The following is a 16,699-nucleotide window of genomic DNA, read 5'->3' as shown; positions in this document are numbered from 1 at the left end:
CCCTCGCCTACACCGAGGTTAGTAGACTTGCCATCGCCTGGTAAAGATCTTCAAGCATGTTAATAAGTCTAATATTTTTCATATTTTTATGTATAAATCAGTATCAATTGGCAGCTTACCGTGTCGTCCGTGCATATGATGACCGATCGGCAAAGTTTTTCCCGAGAGGTAGTCTTCTTTGCAGACGAAGGTATTGTCATCAAGCACATAGAGTTCCTCACCGGTGCTCATTTGTTTTCGACACACTAAGCATGTGAAGCAATTCAAATGAAAAACTTTGTCTCGTGCTTTTCGAACCAAATCTGACGGATTGATGCCTTGAGAACAACCGCCACACTTTGTGCCATATCGTCTGTAATAAATAAGTTTGTTTAGGCAATCTTTATTATGAGATTTTCAAGGATATGAAGACCATTTAACTTGTTTTACTTTCGTTTTAAGATAAATACTACCAGTAAAATTTTTATATAAAGACTTTTTGAATGTTTATATATTTAGTACATGCTAGTTTTGATATTACGCAGTTTAAAATTCAATTTTTATTTTTCTCAGTTTTCTAGAAAAGCCATTAGTTCATGATAACTATGAATCTGCAAAGTGTAAATGAGTGATATCACTGCAACCTTTATTAACAGCAAGTTATAAAATCTCGAAATTATAGTATGCGTATGCTTATAATTCTTTAGTATAGTATTAATGGTTTTTTCTACAAGACATGTCATTCCTTGTACGTATTCAATGAAGTCTTTGAAATAAAATTACATTTTCTGATTTTATTTCAATTGAATAATTAAGCCTATAATTCTAAAAGTTTTGAGCTTAGAACCTTTAATTATGAATGGTACAGGTTAACCTTTGAAATAATTCAAATTGCGAATATCTATTTTTTATATATATTTTAAGACATACTTAGCACAACATAAAATGAAACAGTTAAAAGTAACATATGAGTTGTGTGAAGTGTTTTTTTAACAAAACATCCATACTTAAATTTAAAGAAAAATATAAAACCATTTGATGGTACAGCATTTAAAAATTTAGAATTCATGCATTGTTGAAAGAACTTTATATGCTGAATATGATTAACGAAGCAGCACTATACTCAGTTGCCAATAAATAGTTAAATATTTAAATTACTATATAAAATACTATCATTAATTATCGCAGGTCTGCAATACTTTATTCAACCAACATTATCAAAGTATCTCAAATGATTTTGATGTGTTGAACAGGAATCCGCTTAATATTGCTCCATCGTATCATATTTTCGAGATATCCTAATCTAAAGATGCAAAAAACGCGTTTTTTTACAAAATTCAAACTTATATTACTTCGTAAAAAATTTTTCTTTTAAAAATGGACAAATTCATCTAACTACCATTCCCATCCTTCAAAATAGCTTTTTCAGATTTAGACAAGTTTATTTTTTGTAAAAATATCATTGAATGTAGTTGAATATTTTAGTGTTTTATAACAGAAGTACTAAAATTGAAAAAAAAATCTTCGGACAACGGAATATATATTTCTATAAGTTTTGATTTTTAAAACCGAAACCAACCTTAAAATTATCGAATTACTTATGGGTTCTCATATGTTTTAACTTAAAAGTATGAAGTTAATGATTTTTATATGAACTGCTGACATGAAATATTTTATACTGTAACCTGCAACGGTGTAATCTACAGGGTGTCCCATTTTAAAGGAACCACCCCGAAATTTTCTACTGTTGGCGTTCTACAAAAAAATGTTTGGGATAATGAGGGACACCTTTCCCAGAAATCGGATTTGACCTTGAGATTTATTTTTAAGGTCAAAGTCATTTTTTGAATAGGAACCTAAATTTTTGATCTCGGATTCGGAAAGAGCGAGAAATTCTACGTTTAGATAAGGTATTATGTATGGGATGCTGTTAACCCCCCTCCCGCGTAAAGTCATGTAGGGGTCAAATTTATTATTTTCTTCATCTATACACAAGGATGATCGAGCAAGGGTAAGATTAATTGTAATAACCCAATAACTTGCTGGTAATATCTTGCCCTCTCAACCCAATAACTGGACGGTAATATCTTGCTGCAGCACGATATCGGCCTTGACCGTCAAAATTACCCAGGGAGGCTTCGGTGCCCAAACCACGTGAGAATCCGAATCATTGAACGAAGAGAGAGACGTCGACCACGAATATGCCCCGAGAGATAACAGAATGTCAAAAATTAGGAATTTTACTCTTTCTTTGCGTACATTGGTTAGATTGGTTCACGTTACTAAATGTGGCACGAACACACGTGATGATTAAATCCAAAACGACCTTGATAATCAAACTTTTATTTATCTTGGGTATTGGGTTATTATTATCATTATCATTTTTTTTTGTTTTTTTTTTACAAGGAGTTGCGGAATCCTTTTTGCGGATTCCCCTTAGTCTTGATCTAAGGAGGTATGTGGGACTCCCCAAAAAAAAAAAGACAGGCCTACCCACTAAACCGCCATCTCCTTGTTGTCCTTCCCCCAGCCAGGGACTATGTTAATATTACTTCTGACTGGGGGTTCTGTCTGTGTTCCTTCGTTCGTATCGTTTCACCGTGCGTCGTTACGTCGCGTCAATCCGTCTGCTCAGTCGTCCTTCAGACAGTCGTCCGCGTTCTTACGTCTTAGTATGGTTTCCGTATAGGTAGCGACTAAACGCCACCATTCGGGTTTATGCAGCATCACCTCTACAATGTTATCGGGGGTGATGTTGCCAACTGTTGTCTCTAGTTCTCGTCTGAGTCTTGTCCAGCGGTCGCACCCGAAAAACGTGTGTTCCGCGTCGTCTCGTTCGTGTCCACAATACTTGCAGTCAGGTGTTCGTACTCTGTTCATATTGTGGAGGTACCGTCGAAAGTACCCGTGGCCCGTCAAGAGCTGGGTGACGTGAAAATTCACATCACCAAAATTCCTTCCAAGCCACGGTCTCACGTCCCGTATCAGTCGTCTCGTCCATTTGCTACCTCGTTCTTCTGTCCATCGGTCTTGCCACATGTCGATCGTCCTTTCGCGTTCAACGATTGCCGCGTTCTTTCGTCCTATGTCTGCGCTGCTCCCATAGATCCTTTTGCGTTCAGAGGCAAGAAGATCCACGGGTATTACGCTCGCCACCACCAGGACAGCCTGCGCAGAGACTGTTCGGTAGGAGCAAGCGATTCGCAGAGCGCCCTGTCTCTGTGCCATCGTCATTGTCTTACAGTACTTCTTTGTCTTCAAGGAATCTGCCCATATTTCCGCGCCGTATAAGAGGATCGAGTGAGCTGTCGCCATTAGCAGTCGCCGCTTTCCTGATCTCGGTCCCGTCGTGTTTCCCATCAGGCGGCTCAAGGATGTTATCCTCTCTGCCGCTTTTCGGGCTGTCTTCTGTATGTGAGGCCAGAAGGTCATCTTCGTATCGAGGGTTACCCCAAGGTACTTGACTTCCCCCTTGGTCTCCGTTTCGTATGTACCCACTCTCATGGGTAGTATCGTCTGTATGCGTCTTCTCGTGAGAAGCATAAGTTCCGTCTTTTCTGTTGCGAGTTGCAGTCCGTGTTCTGTCATCCATCGTCCAACTCGTCTCATGGTCTGGTTCAACGTCAGCTGCGCCAGCTCGGGAGATCTCTCCGTGATCACCGCCGCCACGTCATCAGCGTAGGCGACGAGGGTCACTCCGAGTGGCATCCCAAGCCGAAGCAGACTATCGTATAGACCATTCCAAAAGTCGGGTCCCAGTATCGACCCCTGAGCCACACCAGCGGTGACCTGTCTCGTTACCTGTCCTTCGATCGTCTCGTACGTTATTCGTCTGTTTCTCAGATAATCCTCCACAACCCGAACCAGGTACGGTGGGATCCGAAAGTTGCTTTTCAGCGCCTTCAAGATATCCACCCAATTATTATTATTATTATTATTATTATTATTATCAACCTCACCCTTGCCCCGGTGGGATGGGGGGGGGGGGTTGACCGCACCCCATACATAATTCCTTACCTGAACGTAAAATTTCCCGCTCTTTCCGAATTCATGATAAAAAATGGGGGTTCTTATTAACATAATCACTTGGTAAATTCGTTATTGGAGTTATTGGGGTTGGTTTATTGGGTTATTTGAGTTTTTGGGTTATTAAAATTAATCTTACCCTTGCCCGATCATCCTTATGCATAGATGAAGAAAATAATAAATTTGACCCCTACATGACCTTACGCGGGAGGGGGGTTAACCGCATCCCACATATAATACCTTATCTAAACGTAGAATTTCTCGCTCTTTCCGAATCCGGGATCAAAAGTATAGGTTTCTATTCAAAAAATGACTTAGATCTTCAAATGACCTTGAAAATAAATCTCAAGGTCAACTTCGATTTCTGGAAAAGGTGTCCCTCATTGTCCTAAACAACTTTTGTTTGAACAATTTTTTTGTAGAACACCAACCGTAGTAAATTTCGGGGTGGTTCCTTTAAAATAAGCCACCCTGTATAAGCGCAATAATTTGTAAGCACTAAATCTACAACAAGTTAACCCAAGGAATCAATAAGCCACTAACGACCTGATAGGTTAGTCGAAGTACACAATAACCTGCTAACTTCACAACAGATGAACATATGTACACTATAATTTAACCCCACAACAGCCCCACGACAGCTTACCCGAATTACACAAAATTCTGATAGGTTAACCTGAGAGCTCGATTCCCTCTCACGGTAGATTAATCCAAGTACATAATAACTTCAACCCAAGAGCAGTATAAGCTACAAGTGCTTTACCTACAATAAGTTGTTTTAGATAGGTATAATGTATTAATAGCTATAATAAAACACAATTGAATAAATGTTATTATGCGAGGCCCAAACCATAATACAACTGTTTCTTTTTTTATTATGCATAATTAAAGTTAAACAATTAACAATATCAAAAGGTACGAGTTTCAGCATATATTATTGAACAAATTGGACAATTCTTTAGTAGAAATTCCAAGTTAAATATAATCAACACAGTAATTCGAATCCCCTATAAGAAAAAATTTATAAGTCTCATGTATATCAAGTTCTTTGAAAATTAATATGGATATGGTGAGTGAATATTGAATAAATAAAGGATATGGATTTATTTTTATTATAATTTTATCAAGTATAATTAGGCTCGTATTTATCCGGCATAAAAACCCCAGTCATAAGTAGGGAAAAGCCATCTAAATATGAGCAAATACAATCGACAAATGTACAAAGAGTTATTCTACTTATTTATAATTAATAGATTTCGGCAGGCTCGCTTTGCCTGTGAATGGCCATTCAAGTTAAAAACTACTCGCTTACCACACGACGCTAACTGCACCATGTGCGAGAAGGAAGGTCGTCTCCTAGAGCAGCACAGTGCCAACGTCTTGATTACGGGCACGGCCCGCACTATGCTACCCTTAAGAGTAGGGCCGAGTTGCTGCTGTCTGAGCTGCCCAGGGCCGGAGACGCCTCAGAGGATATCACGCATATCCTCAGCTAGGCCAACGGGTGCCGGTAGCCCTTGTTGCGATCGTGGGTTCGACAAGTCACAGGATAAAAGGCACGATACTGTGCTCGCACGCAACTGTCATCCACAGAACGTGACGTAAGACCAGGAACTCGCACTCACATTCAGCACACACGTTACCAGTGAAGGCTAGTACGATAAACTATCACAACGACGTAAACAATTGAAAGCAGCTAGTTAACTGAGAGAGCAACTAGGTAACTGAAAGAGAATGCGACGAGGTGCTGAGATAGAGCTACGAGGTGCAAGGATCGAGTTCTCGAGAGCTACTACTGCTTCCTCCTTCCTGAAGAAGGATCAGAGAGTTTTCTCCCGCATTGGGCCTGTTCGTGGAGCCAATTAGAAATGCAAGGTTTATAGTGCCGAATTTCCCTCCAAACGCTTACCTGCGCGACAATTGCTGGACGACCGAACCCCTTTTTTTTGTATCGCGTGCGCACCGCTGGAACTGCCGCACAGTTCATATTCTGGGTTTTCCCCATCCGCAAAAAAAGAAAACATGAAGCGACAAATGACCGAATCTCTAAATAAACTTTCACATTTACAACAACCAAAAAAAAATGTTATAAATTATTACTAATCTCATATATAAACAATGGTTAAGGAAAATCCCTCAATGAGGGATTTTCCTAGTAGGTATAGTAATATTTCGAAGGAAAATAAAATAGATTATAATGTTATAAATTATTACTCTCTATTTTCGTGCTATGCACATGGAGCGCAGATGCCGCGAATAATTATAGAAAATCATTCAAAATCTAAAGTACTTAAAGGACTCCGTATATAATACGAGTACATAGGAAAAAATTTTTCGGTTAAATTGAACACATTTTTGTGAAAATATAGGCCTTTAGGCCCTGAACAACAGTCTTTATGAGCTCAACTCACCAAAATAAATATCTGAGGTGCTACTGGTCGTTAAAGGCAAAAAAATTAGTATAACTTTATATGATCAGGCGATGCACAAAATAAACCCTAAATTACATTCAGAGCAGGTATTATTATGTTTTTGATATAACTCAGTTCAAATCCAAGGTAATTATTCGATCAGCTCAAAATCAAGATCATTTCAAGGTAAATCAAGAAAAATCTCAAGAAGCGTAGATGATAATCTTTACTGTGTGTTTTTAGGTTCACTGAATTCAAATCCGAAGTCGATTTGATCTAATCAGTTCAAGGTAACATTCTCTTCAAGGGCAAATCAATAAAAGCCTTGAAAAATACACCTGATTAGCCGCATAATTATTTCTATATGCATATATAATGGAATCCTCATTTTATGTTTTTGAAATGGCTGAATTCAAATTCAACACTAATTTGAAATTTGAAAGATAGGTAGTTGAACATGTGGAACTGAATCAGTCAAATTTTTACGATCCACAGATGCATCTGAGCGTAGATATTCCCAAAAATATTGTTCGTCATTTTTTTTTTATTTAACGACGCTCAATGTATACTTCATCAATGCTAATCAGCGACGGAGGCTTGCAATGTGTTTGAGTTTTTCGCCATTTAATACGTGCTGTTATGAGAACGGAATGATTTATGGCATTCAATTACTGGTCCCAACTTAGTTAATGGACAATGTCGACGGTATTTTTTTTACTCCAAGAAAAATATATGGAGTGCACTTGCGGCTTTCAGTATTTGTCCAAGAGTGCTTTAGAATTGCAAAATAAATTAAAAAATACGTGAAAATAGCTAGTTTTGCAGTTTACTTAGTTAACATGGCAACTCTATAATCCCACTCGAGTATATAGATTATGATTTACCATTCATGGAGCTCTGCGATACCTCGTAATACGTAAATCGTAGAACACAATAAATTGTTAATAAAAAAGATACTATCCATTATGACATTAATAATTGATAAAGTGTACAAATTTTATACCTTTATTAACAATGATGAGTACGTGATGTTTTTTAAAATCATATTTATATATTACGATAATAGTATTTGAATACAAAATTCATGATTCATTTATTAAGTTTTGTTTAATATACAGACTAGCAAATAAGACAATTTTTTTAATGACACCAACAACGATAGTTTTACTTAATACATAATAGTGCAATTTTCAAGAGTGCAGCGGTCAATTCTATGTCTGGATCTATTGTTGTTACTACAGAAGAAGACATTAATAGAACTCTTCGTACTACTCTTTATGATGAAGAAGGTTTGAAATAATTGCGTAGAATCATTGATCTCCAAAAAAAATGTACGAGGGTGGTCCGATAAGTAATTAGCCTCACCGCCCGATGGCGCCACTCTCGTAAAAGAAATATTCTATCACGTAGTACAACCTTCTCGATGGTTACTGTCAAGATTTCAGCCGGATCGGAGTTGTAGTTTATTTTTGAGAGCGTGTGAAAGCAAGTGTGTCCGTTGATTTTTGAAAAATGGAGAAAGAGCAGTATCGGTCGGTGATTCGATTCTTGTTTTTGGAAGGGAAATCGCGCAGCGAAATCAAAAAGCGCTTGGATGCTGTGTACGGTGACTCTTCTCCTTCGATGGCGACCGTCAAAAATTGGTTTAACGAGTTTCAACGTGGTCGCACGTCGATTTTTGAAGAGCCACGTCCAGGTGCTCCGAAAACGGCTACCACGGAGGATAACGTGACAAAAATTCACGATCTCGTATTGGCAGATCGACGATTGAAGGTGCGCGAGATAGCTAAGATCGTAGGCATCTCAAAAGACCGCGTGGGTCATGTCCTGCATGAAATTTTGGGCATGAGAAAGCTGTCGGCGCGATGGGTGCCGCGTTTGCTCACTACGGACAACAAGCGCAACCGTGAGACAACTTCAGAGCAATGTCTGACGCTGTTTAAGCGCAATCCTAAGGAGTTTCTGCGTCGTTTCGTGACAGTCGACGAAACATGGATCCACTGGTATACATCAGAGACCAAGGAACAGTCGAAACAGTGGACTTTACCCGGCGAAAGTGCTCCGAAGAAGGCGGAGACTGCCCCATCGGCCGGAAAGGTGATTGCCACCGTTTTCTGGGATTCACAAGGTGTGATCTACATCGACTACCTGAAGAGGGGCAAAACGGTCACAGGGCTGTACTATGCCGAATTATTGGGCCGATTCTACGTCGAATTACAGAAAAAACGGCCCCATTTGGTGAAGAAAAAAGTGCTCTTCCACCATGATAACGCACCGGCTCACACCTCCGCCGTCGCCATGGCCAAATTGGTCGAATTAAGCTACGAACTGCTGCCCCATCCACCGTATACTCCAGATTTAGCCCCGTGTGACTTCTTTTTGTTTCCAACTTGAAAAAGTCACTCGCCGGGCAGAAATTTGAGTCGAATGAGGAGGTAATCGCTGCCACGGAAGCCTACTTTTTAAACCTCGAGGAAATGTATTTTTCAGACGGGTTACAGAAGTTGGAGCATCGCTGGGCCAAGTGTATCGAACTAAAAGGAGACTATGTTGAAAAATAAAACGCCACTTTTCCAAAATTTTCGTTTTTCTTTTGTAGGCTAAGTACTTATCGGACCACCCTCGTATGGTCCTCTTTGAGTAGAGCTCTGCAGTAATCAAATTTGTTATTGGATAAGAAGTTAGAATTGAAAAAGTTAGAAATTAGATGATTAGAGGTAAATAAAAACACAAATTATGACTTTGATCCCCCGAGATTCTTGTCATGTCAACACCTCATCCAATTAGAAACTTAGAATCACAAATTAGAAATTACGATTCTATTTTGCAAATTAATGAAGAAACAACTAATGGTAATATCAATAATACTCAAGTAGCTGAAAATTTTAATAAGACTTCGTTGCATGAATTGTCTTAAATAGTAGAAATGCTCACTAAAACTATATAGTCAAATAATATCAGTTCTAAAAGAAATATTAAGAGAGATTACTTGTTAACTAGTAAAACTAATATTAATGTTTGGCTAGATAGATTGAGATCTGAAATGTCTTTTACAGAAGTGATAGATGTTGCAGATCCTAAAAATTCCTCTAAGAAAACGCATACTTTAAATGAAATGAACAAAACAAAAGGTATAGTTAGAAATATAATTATAAATCACTTGGATGAAAATTATCATAAACTTATACTGAATGTTTTTGAATACTATTTTCATTTATAACAATGAATTAATGTTTATGAATCAATTAAAATTTTTAACAAAATTAGAGAACAAAGACGTGTAGAATATAATACGGATAAATCTATGATAAGGGAAGAACTATACAGCATGAAACTTAATACTAGAAGCAAAGTTTTTGATTTTATAGGCAAATTTGGTAATTTAATTAGAAATTATAGATATATGAATAGAATCACTCGTTTCCTCAACTGATACCGAAAAGAAATCTACCTTAATAAAAGCTATAGTAGAACTATACCTTAGAGTTCAAGAATTAGAAATAATGATTAAGAGAACAAACCATATTGGTCAAACATTAGATGAAATTAAAACTTATATTTTGCAACTAGAGGCATGTAGATGCAATGTTGATAAACGCAACCTAGCTTGTTTTCTAAAGCTAACTGAGGTTTGGTTTTTTCATTTTTTTTTTTATTTTGTTTAACGTCACTCTATTTATACTCCATCAGTGCTAATCAGCGACGGAGGCTTGCAATGTGTTTGAGAACAAAGCACATAAAACTATTTTCAGTGGTGCTTGTATCAATCAGCAGAGACTGGGAATCGAACCCGGGCCTACCGTATGCGAGTCCATTGCCCTACCGACCGATCCATTGCAGGCCTCAAAGTTTGGTTTAATTAAGGTCGCTGCTGAAGGATATGGTGTTTCTAGAGGAGAAGAAAGAGCTAGATTAGATGATTCTGGTGAAGCCTGTTTTATACAGAGTTCCAAAAAGTCTGGAAACACCCAAATAACTTTCCAGATAATTTATTTTTTAAATATATATCAAGGTCACTTTTGAAGTAATTTTCAACAAGGAATTCAGCGGTCACCTTGGATTTGACCTTGAAGATAAACTTGACGGATTTTTCAAGGTCAGGTCAATTTTTTTATAATGAATAGCGCCTTTTTTGACATCAGTAATCGAAAGAGCGGGAAATTTTACGTTAAAAACTATTGAGGTAAAAAATGTCCCATTGACCTTGACGATCATTCAAAGATCATTCAATTCTGAGGCATTTTAGGAGAACTCGATTGATGGAAATAGACCGATCCTTGCTTTAGTTGTTTTGTTTGATCGTAATTAGCGGTACCTCAAACTTGACCTCGTTTGTATCCTGCAAGGTCATTTCAAGGTCAAAGTTTTATTTATATACTCCTCATATGATATCGGCAATTGAAAGAGCAGAAGTTCCTATACTTTTATTTTTAGCGTTACCCAGGAACAACTACTGGTTATTGCCCTTTCAAGCTGTTCTGGTATGCTCATAAAAAAATTTTCCAGTGCAATAGTTTACAATTCAAAAAAATATATTACTTGTTTCTGAATTTTCATATTCTGATTAGCTTATGGATACAGCCTACTGCAAAGAATAGTGCAATGGACAAACTAACTGATAGAGAAAGAATAACGCTTCTCATGATGAGATGTGGGGGTCCAGTGCCGCGATCTTATAAGGCTGTGAGAGATCTTTTCAATGGAATATTTAGGGCTGATAGAATTCTAATTTCATTTTCAACAGTTCAAAAAACTCTTTCAATCAAAAAATTCATGGAAGGTTTGAAAATACCGGCACTATTAGTGATCTACCTAGATCAGACAGACGAAGGTCATTAAATGGTGAAGAGAAATTATTAAATGTTTTGTTAATATTCACTACTGAGGTATATACTTCTATTCGTAGAGCCACTCAAGAGCACAAAATAAGTAAATCATCTGTTCATAACGTACTGTAGAAAGGAAATTTCCATCTATTCAAAGTAACACTGATACACGAGCTAAACGAAGATGATTTCGATCGTCGCGTTGAATTTTGTGATGATATGATGGCTCGCACAGTTCAAAATCCCAACTTTCTATCTAATATAGTATTTTCAGATGAAGCTACATTTTAACTTAACACAAATTTGAATAGGTATACATCTAGATACTGGGCATCTGAAAATCCTCGTGGACAAGAAAAGCCAAATCACAATATCCATAAAAATTAAATGTCTGGGCTGGAACACTAAATAATCGAATTATAGGACCATTTTGTATTAATGGTAACTTGAATGTCCAAAACTATATGGCTATGCTGCGGAATCAAATAGTTTCTGCAATAAGAGCAATATCTTGAGAAAATTTCAATGACACATCGTATCAACAGGATGGCGCAGCAGCTCATTATGCACGAACTGTTCGCGCTTACTTAGATGCAGTATTTACTAAGCGATGGATAGGACGAAAAAGCATCATTGAATAGCCAGCTAGATCATTTGATTTGACGCTTCTTGACTACTTCTATTGGGGATATTTGAAAGATCGAGTATACAAAACAAAACCTCAAAATTTGAATGAATTACAACAAAGGATCGTTGATGAATCAGCTCTTATTCCCGTTGAAAACATCAGGAATGCTGTTGGTGCTTTTTACCATCGATTAGAATACTATCAAGAAATAAATGGAGAGCAGTTCAAGCATGTGTGATAAATAAAGCCAGAAATTATTTATTGAATAACGTGAGAGGCAACGGAACTCATGATAATAAAGTACCTCAAAGGGAACTGAAATTACTACGTCTACGTTGTTGTTTCTGGGTTACGCTAAAAATAAAAGTATAGGAACTTCTGCTCTTTCAATTGCCGATATCATATGAGGAGTATATAAATAAAACTTTGACCTTGAAACGACCTTGCAGGATACAAACGAGGTCAAGTTTGAGGTACCGCTAATTACGATCAAACAAAACAACTAAAGCAAGGATCGGTCTATTTCCATCAATCGAATTCTCCTAAAACGCCTCAGAATTAAATGATCTTTGAATGACCGTCAAGGTCAATGGGACATTTTTTACCTCAATAGTTTTGAACGTAAAATTTCCCGCTCTTTCGATTACTGATGTCAAAAAAGGCGCTATTCATTTAAAAAAATTGACCTGTCTTTGAAAAAAAAGTCAAGTTCATCTTCAAGGTCAAATCCAAGGTCACTGCTGAATTCCTTGTTGAAAATTAATTCAAAAGTGACCTTGACGTATTTTAAAAATAAATTACCTGGAAAGTTATTTGGGTGTTTCCAGACTTTTTGGACACCCTGTATGTAACAAATCCGGTCAATTAGAGGTCACAGTGACTTTGAAGGCAAGTTAAATAAAATTTTAAATCGACTGCCAATTAAAATCTGAGCGGATAGGTGTCTTCGAAATTACTTATTATAACAAGAAATTATTGATTTAATTTGCTGAATTTGGCACTTTTTGAAGTTTTTCAGACAAATGTAATTATTTTATATTGTAACATGTTGGTTTTTTCCTTCGTAAATCGATTTTGCGATTCGCGTATCAAGACTAGCTTAGACAACTCTGCGCTACTAATTATTTAAAAAGGGGAAGATAAGGGACATTTGCTCTACTGCGTATGGCGCCGAGGGGCTTTCGTCACCTTTCGATTTTTGACAGGATAGCCGCGATTTAGTATCAAAAGGAGAGAGAAAGAGGATAGAAGTTGATAATTAGGACAGTTATTCTCGTGAACTTTTCTTTATTACAACTAATATTACAATATTATTGATGAGACTATATGCCTGAAGTAAAAGTCGGGCGCGCTTGTCTTCGTGCGAATAAACGCACTGAAGACTATGCGCCTTACAGGAAATCGTGCGAGTATGGTGCAAATCAACACACCAAACCCGGTCGTCTGCGTTCTGTTGTTCACAAACTTGGAAACCATGCTGATATTATTAATAATTTGCAAATTGCAACTTTAAATTTTAAATTTTAAAAAGTATCGTATCGGCGATTTTAAATCAATGATTTCTTGTTAGAATAAGTAATTTAGAAGACATCTATCCACTCAGATTTTAATTGCCAATCGATTTTATTTAACTTATCTTTAGTCATCGTGAGACGAAAGGGAAGGTGATGGCTATTCTAAAGGGAATTAAAACTATAGAAGTAGAGATTGAAATCGCTCTTTTAAGAAAGGATTTGCATATCTTTAGCCATCTCCAGGCTCTTCCAATCAATAGAAACTGGCCCACATTACTCAAGCATCAAGCAAGGTAAGACGCTCATTAAAATTGCTCCCGATAAGATAACTTTCATAGCTGACTCAGGTGGCACAGAACACATTACAGATAAAGGGTTTGCTTTCTAAAATTTAGAGCAATGCTCAGGTTCATTCAGAAAAATCTCAAATAAAAATAAATCAGCAGATATAGATATAGATGAGAAAGGCAATTTATATTAAAATAAACTAGATCAAGTGGGTTACTCAATAAAACTTACAAATAATTATGTTTCTAAAGGCTGTGATAAAAAAAACAATAAACAAGCTCTTAGAAAACTGTTCTGCCAAGCCGTTGAGATGCCTTTCTTTTGTTATTACTAAATTTATGTGGAAACAGAAGAAGGAAAAATGAACTTGACACACTGACCATTATCTATAGCTTAACTAACACTTAATAAAAATTTGCTAAGGTATAAGGTTTTAAATTATAACTAAATCTGTGAATATCAACATAATTAAATATTATTTAACAATTTGAATTGACAATAGATGGATGTTAAGCATTTTAAAGCATAGAACTGTTTTCTGTAACTATGCAGTGTATTTTATAATAGTTTGAATTATATTAAAGTATGAAGTTGAATTTTAATATAAATGAGAGGTCAGTGTGCGAAGTGTACTGGACAACACTAGTATCGTGAATTTGATTATAATAAATCAGACATACTAGTATTAAATGATTTTAATACAGGTTGTGACCATTGTAAATTTTAAATGCTGGAAATCAATAATAAAATTGTAATTATTGAAACAGATTAAAATAAAGTAATTTCTGGAAGCAATAATAATAATAATAATAATAAAAATCAAAATAATATATTAAAAGAACCTAAGATTAGAAGGAGTGGAAGGAATAGAAAAAATCATCTGTCTTATAAAAAATTAGAATTAGATTATTATATAACATACGAGGTGTGATCAAAAAGTAAGGTGAATTTTTATTTTTCTCAAAAAATATTTATTTATTCATCAATTTTTATTTTATCTCCTTCAAAGTAATCCCCCTCGGATATAATGCACTTATGCCAACGCTTTTTCCAATCCTCAAAGCATTTCAAAAAATCATTTTTTGTGATCTTGTTTAGTTCATCCTTCGATGCCGTCTTTATCACCTCAATCGTGGCAAAACGCCGTCCTTTCATGGGCCTCTTCAGTTTTGGGAACAAGAAGAAGTCACAGGGGGGCAGATCTGGGGAATACGGTGCCTGTGGCATCGTTACTGTGTTGGTTTTAGCCAAAAATTCGCGCACAAGCAACGATGTGTGAGCAGGGGCGTTATCATGGTGCAAAAACCAATTTTTATTTTTCCACAAATTCGGACGTTTCTGGCGGATTGCTTCGCGCAAATTGCGCATAACTTGCAGGTAATATTCCTTATTTACTGTTCTACCCTGTGGCAAGAACTCATGATGCACCACGCCCCTGCAGTCAAAGAAAACTGTAAGCAAAACCTTTACATTTGATCGAACTTGGCGTGCTTTTTTTGGTCTTGGTGATCCAGAATGCCTCCACTGGGACGATTGAGTCTTAGTCTCGACGTCATAACCGTATACCCATGTTTCGTCACCTGTTATAACCCTGTTGAGTAAATCTGGATCATCGTTGACGTCATTCAGTAGCTCTTGGGTGATGCTCATGCGACGTTTCTTTTGGTCGAAATTGAGCAATTTCGGAACAAACTTCGCTGACACACGTCTCATGTCTAAAACACTCGTCAAAATTGATTGGCACGAACCAAATGAGATGCCAATAACATCAGCAATTTCTCTAATGGTAATTCGACGATTTCCCAACACTATTTTCTTCACTTCTTCAACATTCTCACCAGTTGTTGATGTGCTGGGGCGTCCAGAACGAGGTTCGTCGTCGGTGTCTTCTCGGCCTTCTTGGAAGAGTTTATACCACTTGTAAACATTTTTTTGGCTTAAAGTAGACTCACCGTATGCCACTTTCAGCATTTCAAGTATTTTGGAACATTTGATTCCATTTTTCACACAAAATTTAATGCAAACTCTTTGATCCATGTTTTTAGACAGCAGCAAATCGTGGAGCACGCAAAACACTTCTAACCTTGATGCCTCTCACAAACAAACCAAACATACTACAAAGCTGAAATTTGGAACGTATGTTCTAGACGAGTGTACCGACATAACCAAATAAAAAAGTCGAAGATCGAACGGACGTAGCCCGCTAAATTTCAAAATTCACCTTACTTTTTGATCACACCTCGTATGTACAATCTATTGTATGTCCAATACCACATTCTGTTAATGATATAAAATAAATAGATAATAACGTAAAATAGGAACGGACTATATATAAAGAACTTAATTCTAATTGAATAAATAAAATTTTTAATTTAATCGAAAAGCCTACAAATAAAAATATTGTGACATCTGGGTTTTTCTTAAGAGAGTACCTCCGTAAAGTGATCTACCATTAAGAATTGCTTCAAACTTTAACCATATATTCACGAAAATACCCAAAAGCTGTGGTTCAAATTTTAAAGCCTTTCAGAACACCAATCAGAAAATATTAATTATTAAAGTTAACATGTGTTTTTATGAGGCATTTTGTGCCATTTTTAAACAATCTTACAATCAAGAAGATTATGAAAAAATCAGAGTGATCAACAAAAATCCTAGTTCAAAATTATCATTCAGAATCTGTGAGAATAGATATTAAATAATGTATATAAAAAATGTATGGTCAACAAAAGCAAAGCGGAACTGCTGTGATGATCCCTATTTACACTCGCACGTATTTTACAGTCCCAGGAAAACTTTCAACAAATAACGGCGAAACACAGTGCAAAAAATAATCACGGCGATACTATCGCGAAAGCAGCTGAGGCTGCGTCTATTTTCAAAACCTCGCGCGCCCTTTCTCTTTCTTGGTCGTTCGAACTAACATCGCAAGTAAACGAATCACGAACGCATCGATTAATCGAATCGACTACCGTTACAATATATATATTTAAAACTATGAAATAATTTTCTTACTTCTCCTAAACT

At 36.7% G+C, this 16,699-nt stretch overlaps 1 protein-coding gene across 2 annotated transcripts in view; it reads right to left on the bottom strand.

Moving 5' to 3' along the window:
- The window catches only part of LOC131663304 (LIM/homeobox protein Lhx5), a 251,780-nt gene that overhangs the window by 98,612 nt on the left and 136,469 nt on the right, over positions 1–16,699 (bottom strand). For both annotated transcript variants that reach the window (XM_058933642.1, XM_058933643.1), the window contains exon 3: positions 120–352. In XM_058933642.1, coding sequence (XP_058789625.1) covers positions 120–352 — 233 coding nt within the window. The remainder of the gene's footprint in view (positions 1–119; positions 353–16,699) is intronic.

This window comes from Phymastichus coffea, unplaced genomic scaffold (assembly GCF_024137745.1).
Source record: "Phymastichus coffea isolate CEN01 unplaced genomic scaffold, Cenicafe_Pcof_1.1 PCOF00033, whole genome shotgun sequence".
Taxonomy (NCBI): domain Eukaryota; kingdom Metazoa; phylum Arthropoda; class Insecta; order Hymenoptera; family Eulophidae; genus Phymastichus; species Phymastichus coffea.
Note: the sequence above shows the minus strand (reverse complement) of the source record. Positions and strands in the feature narration are given on the sequence as shown.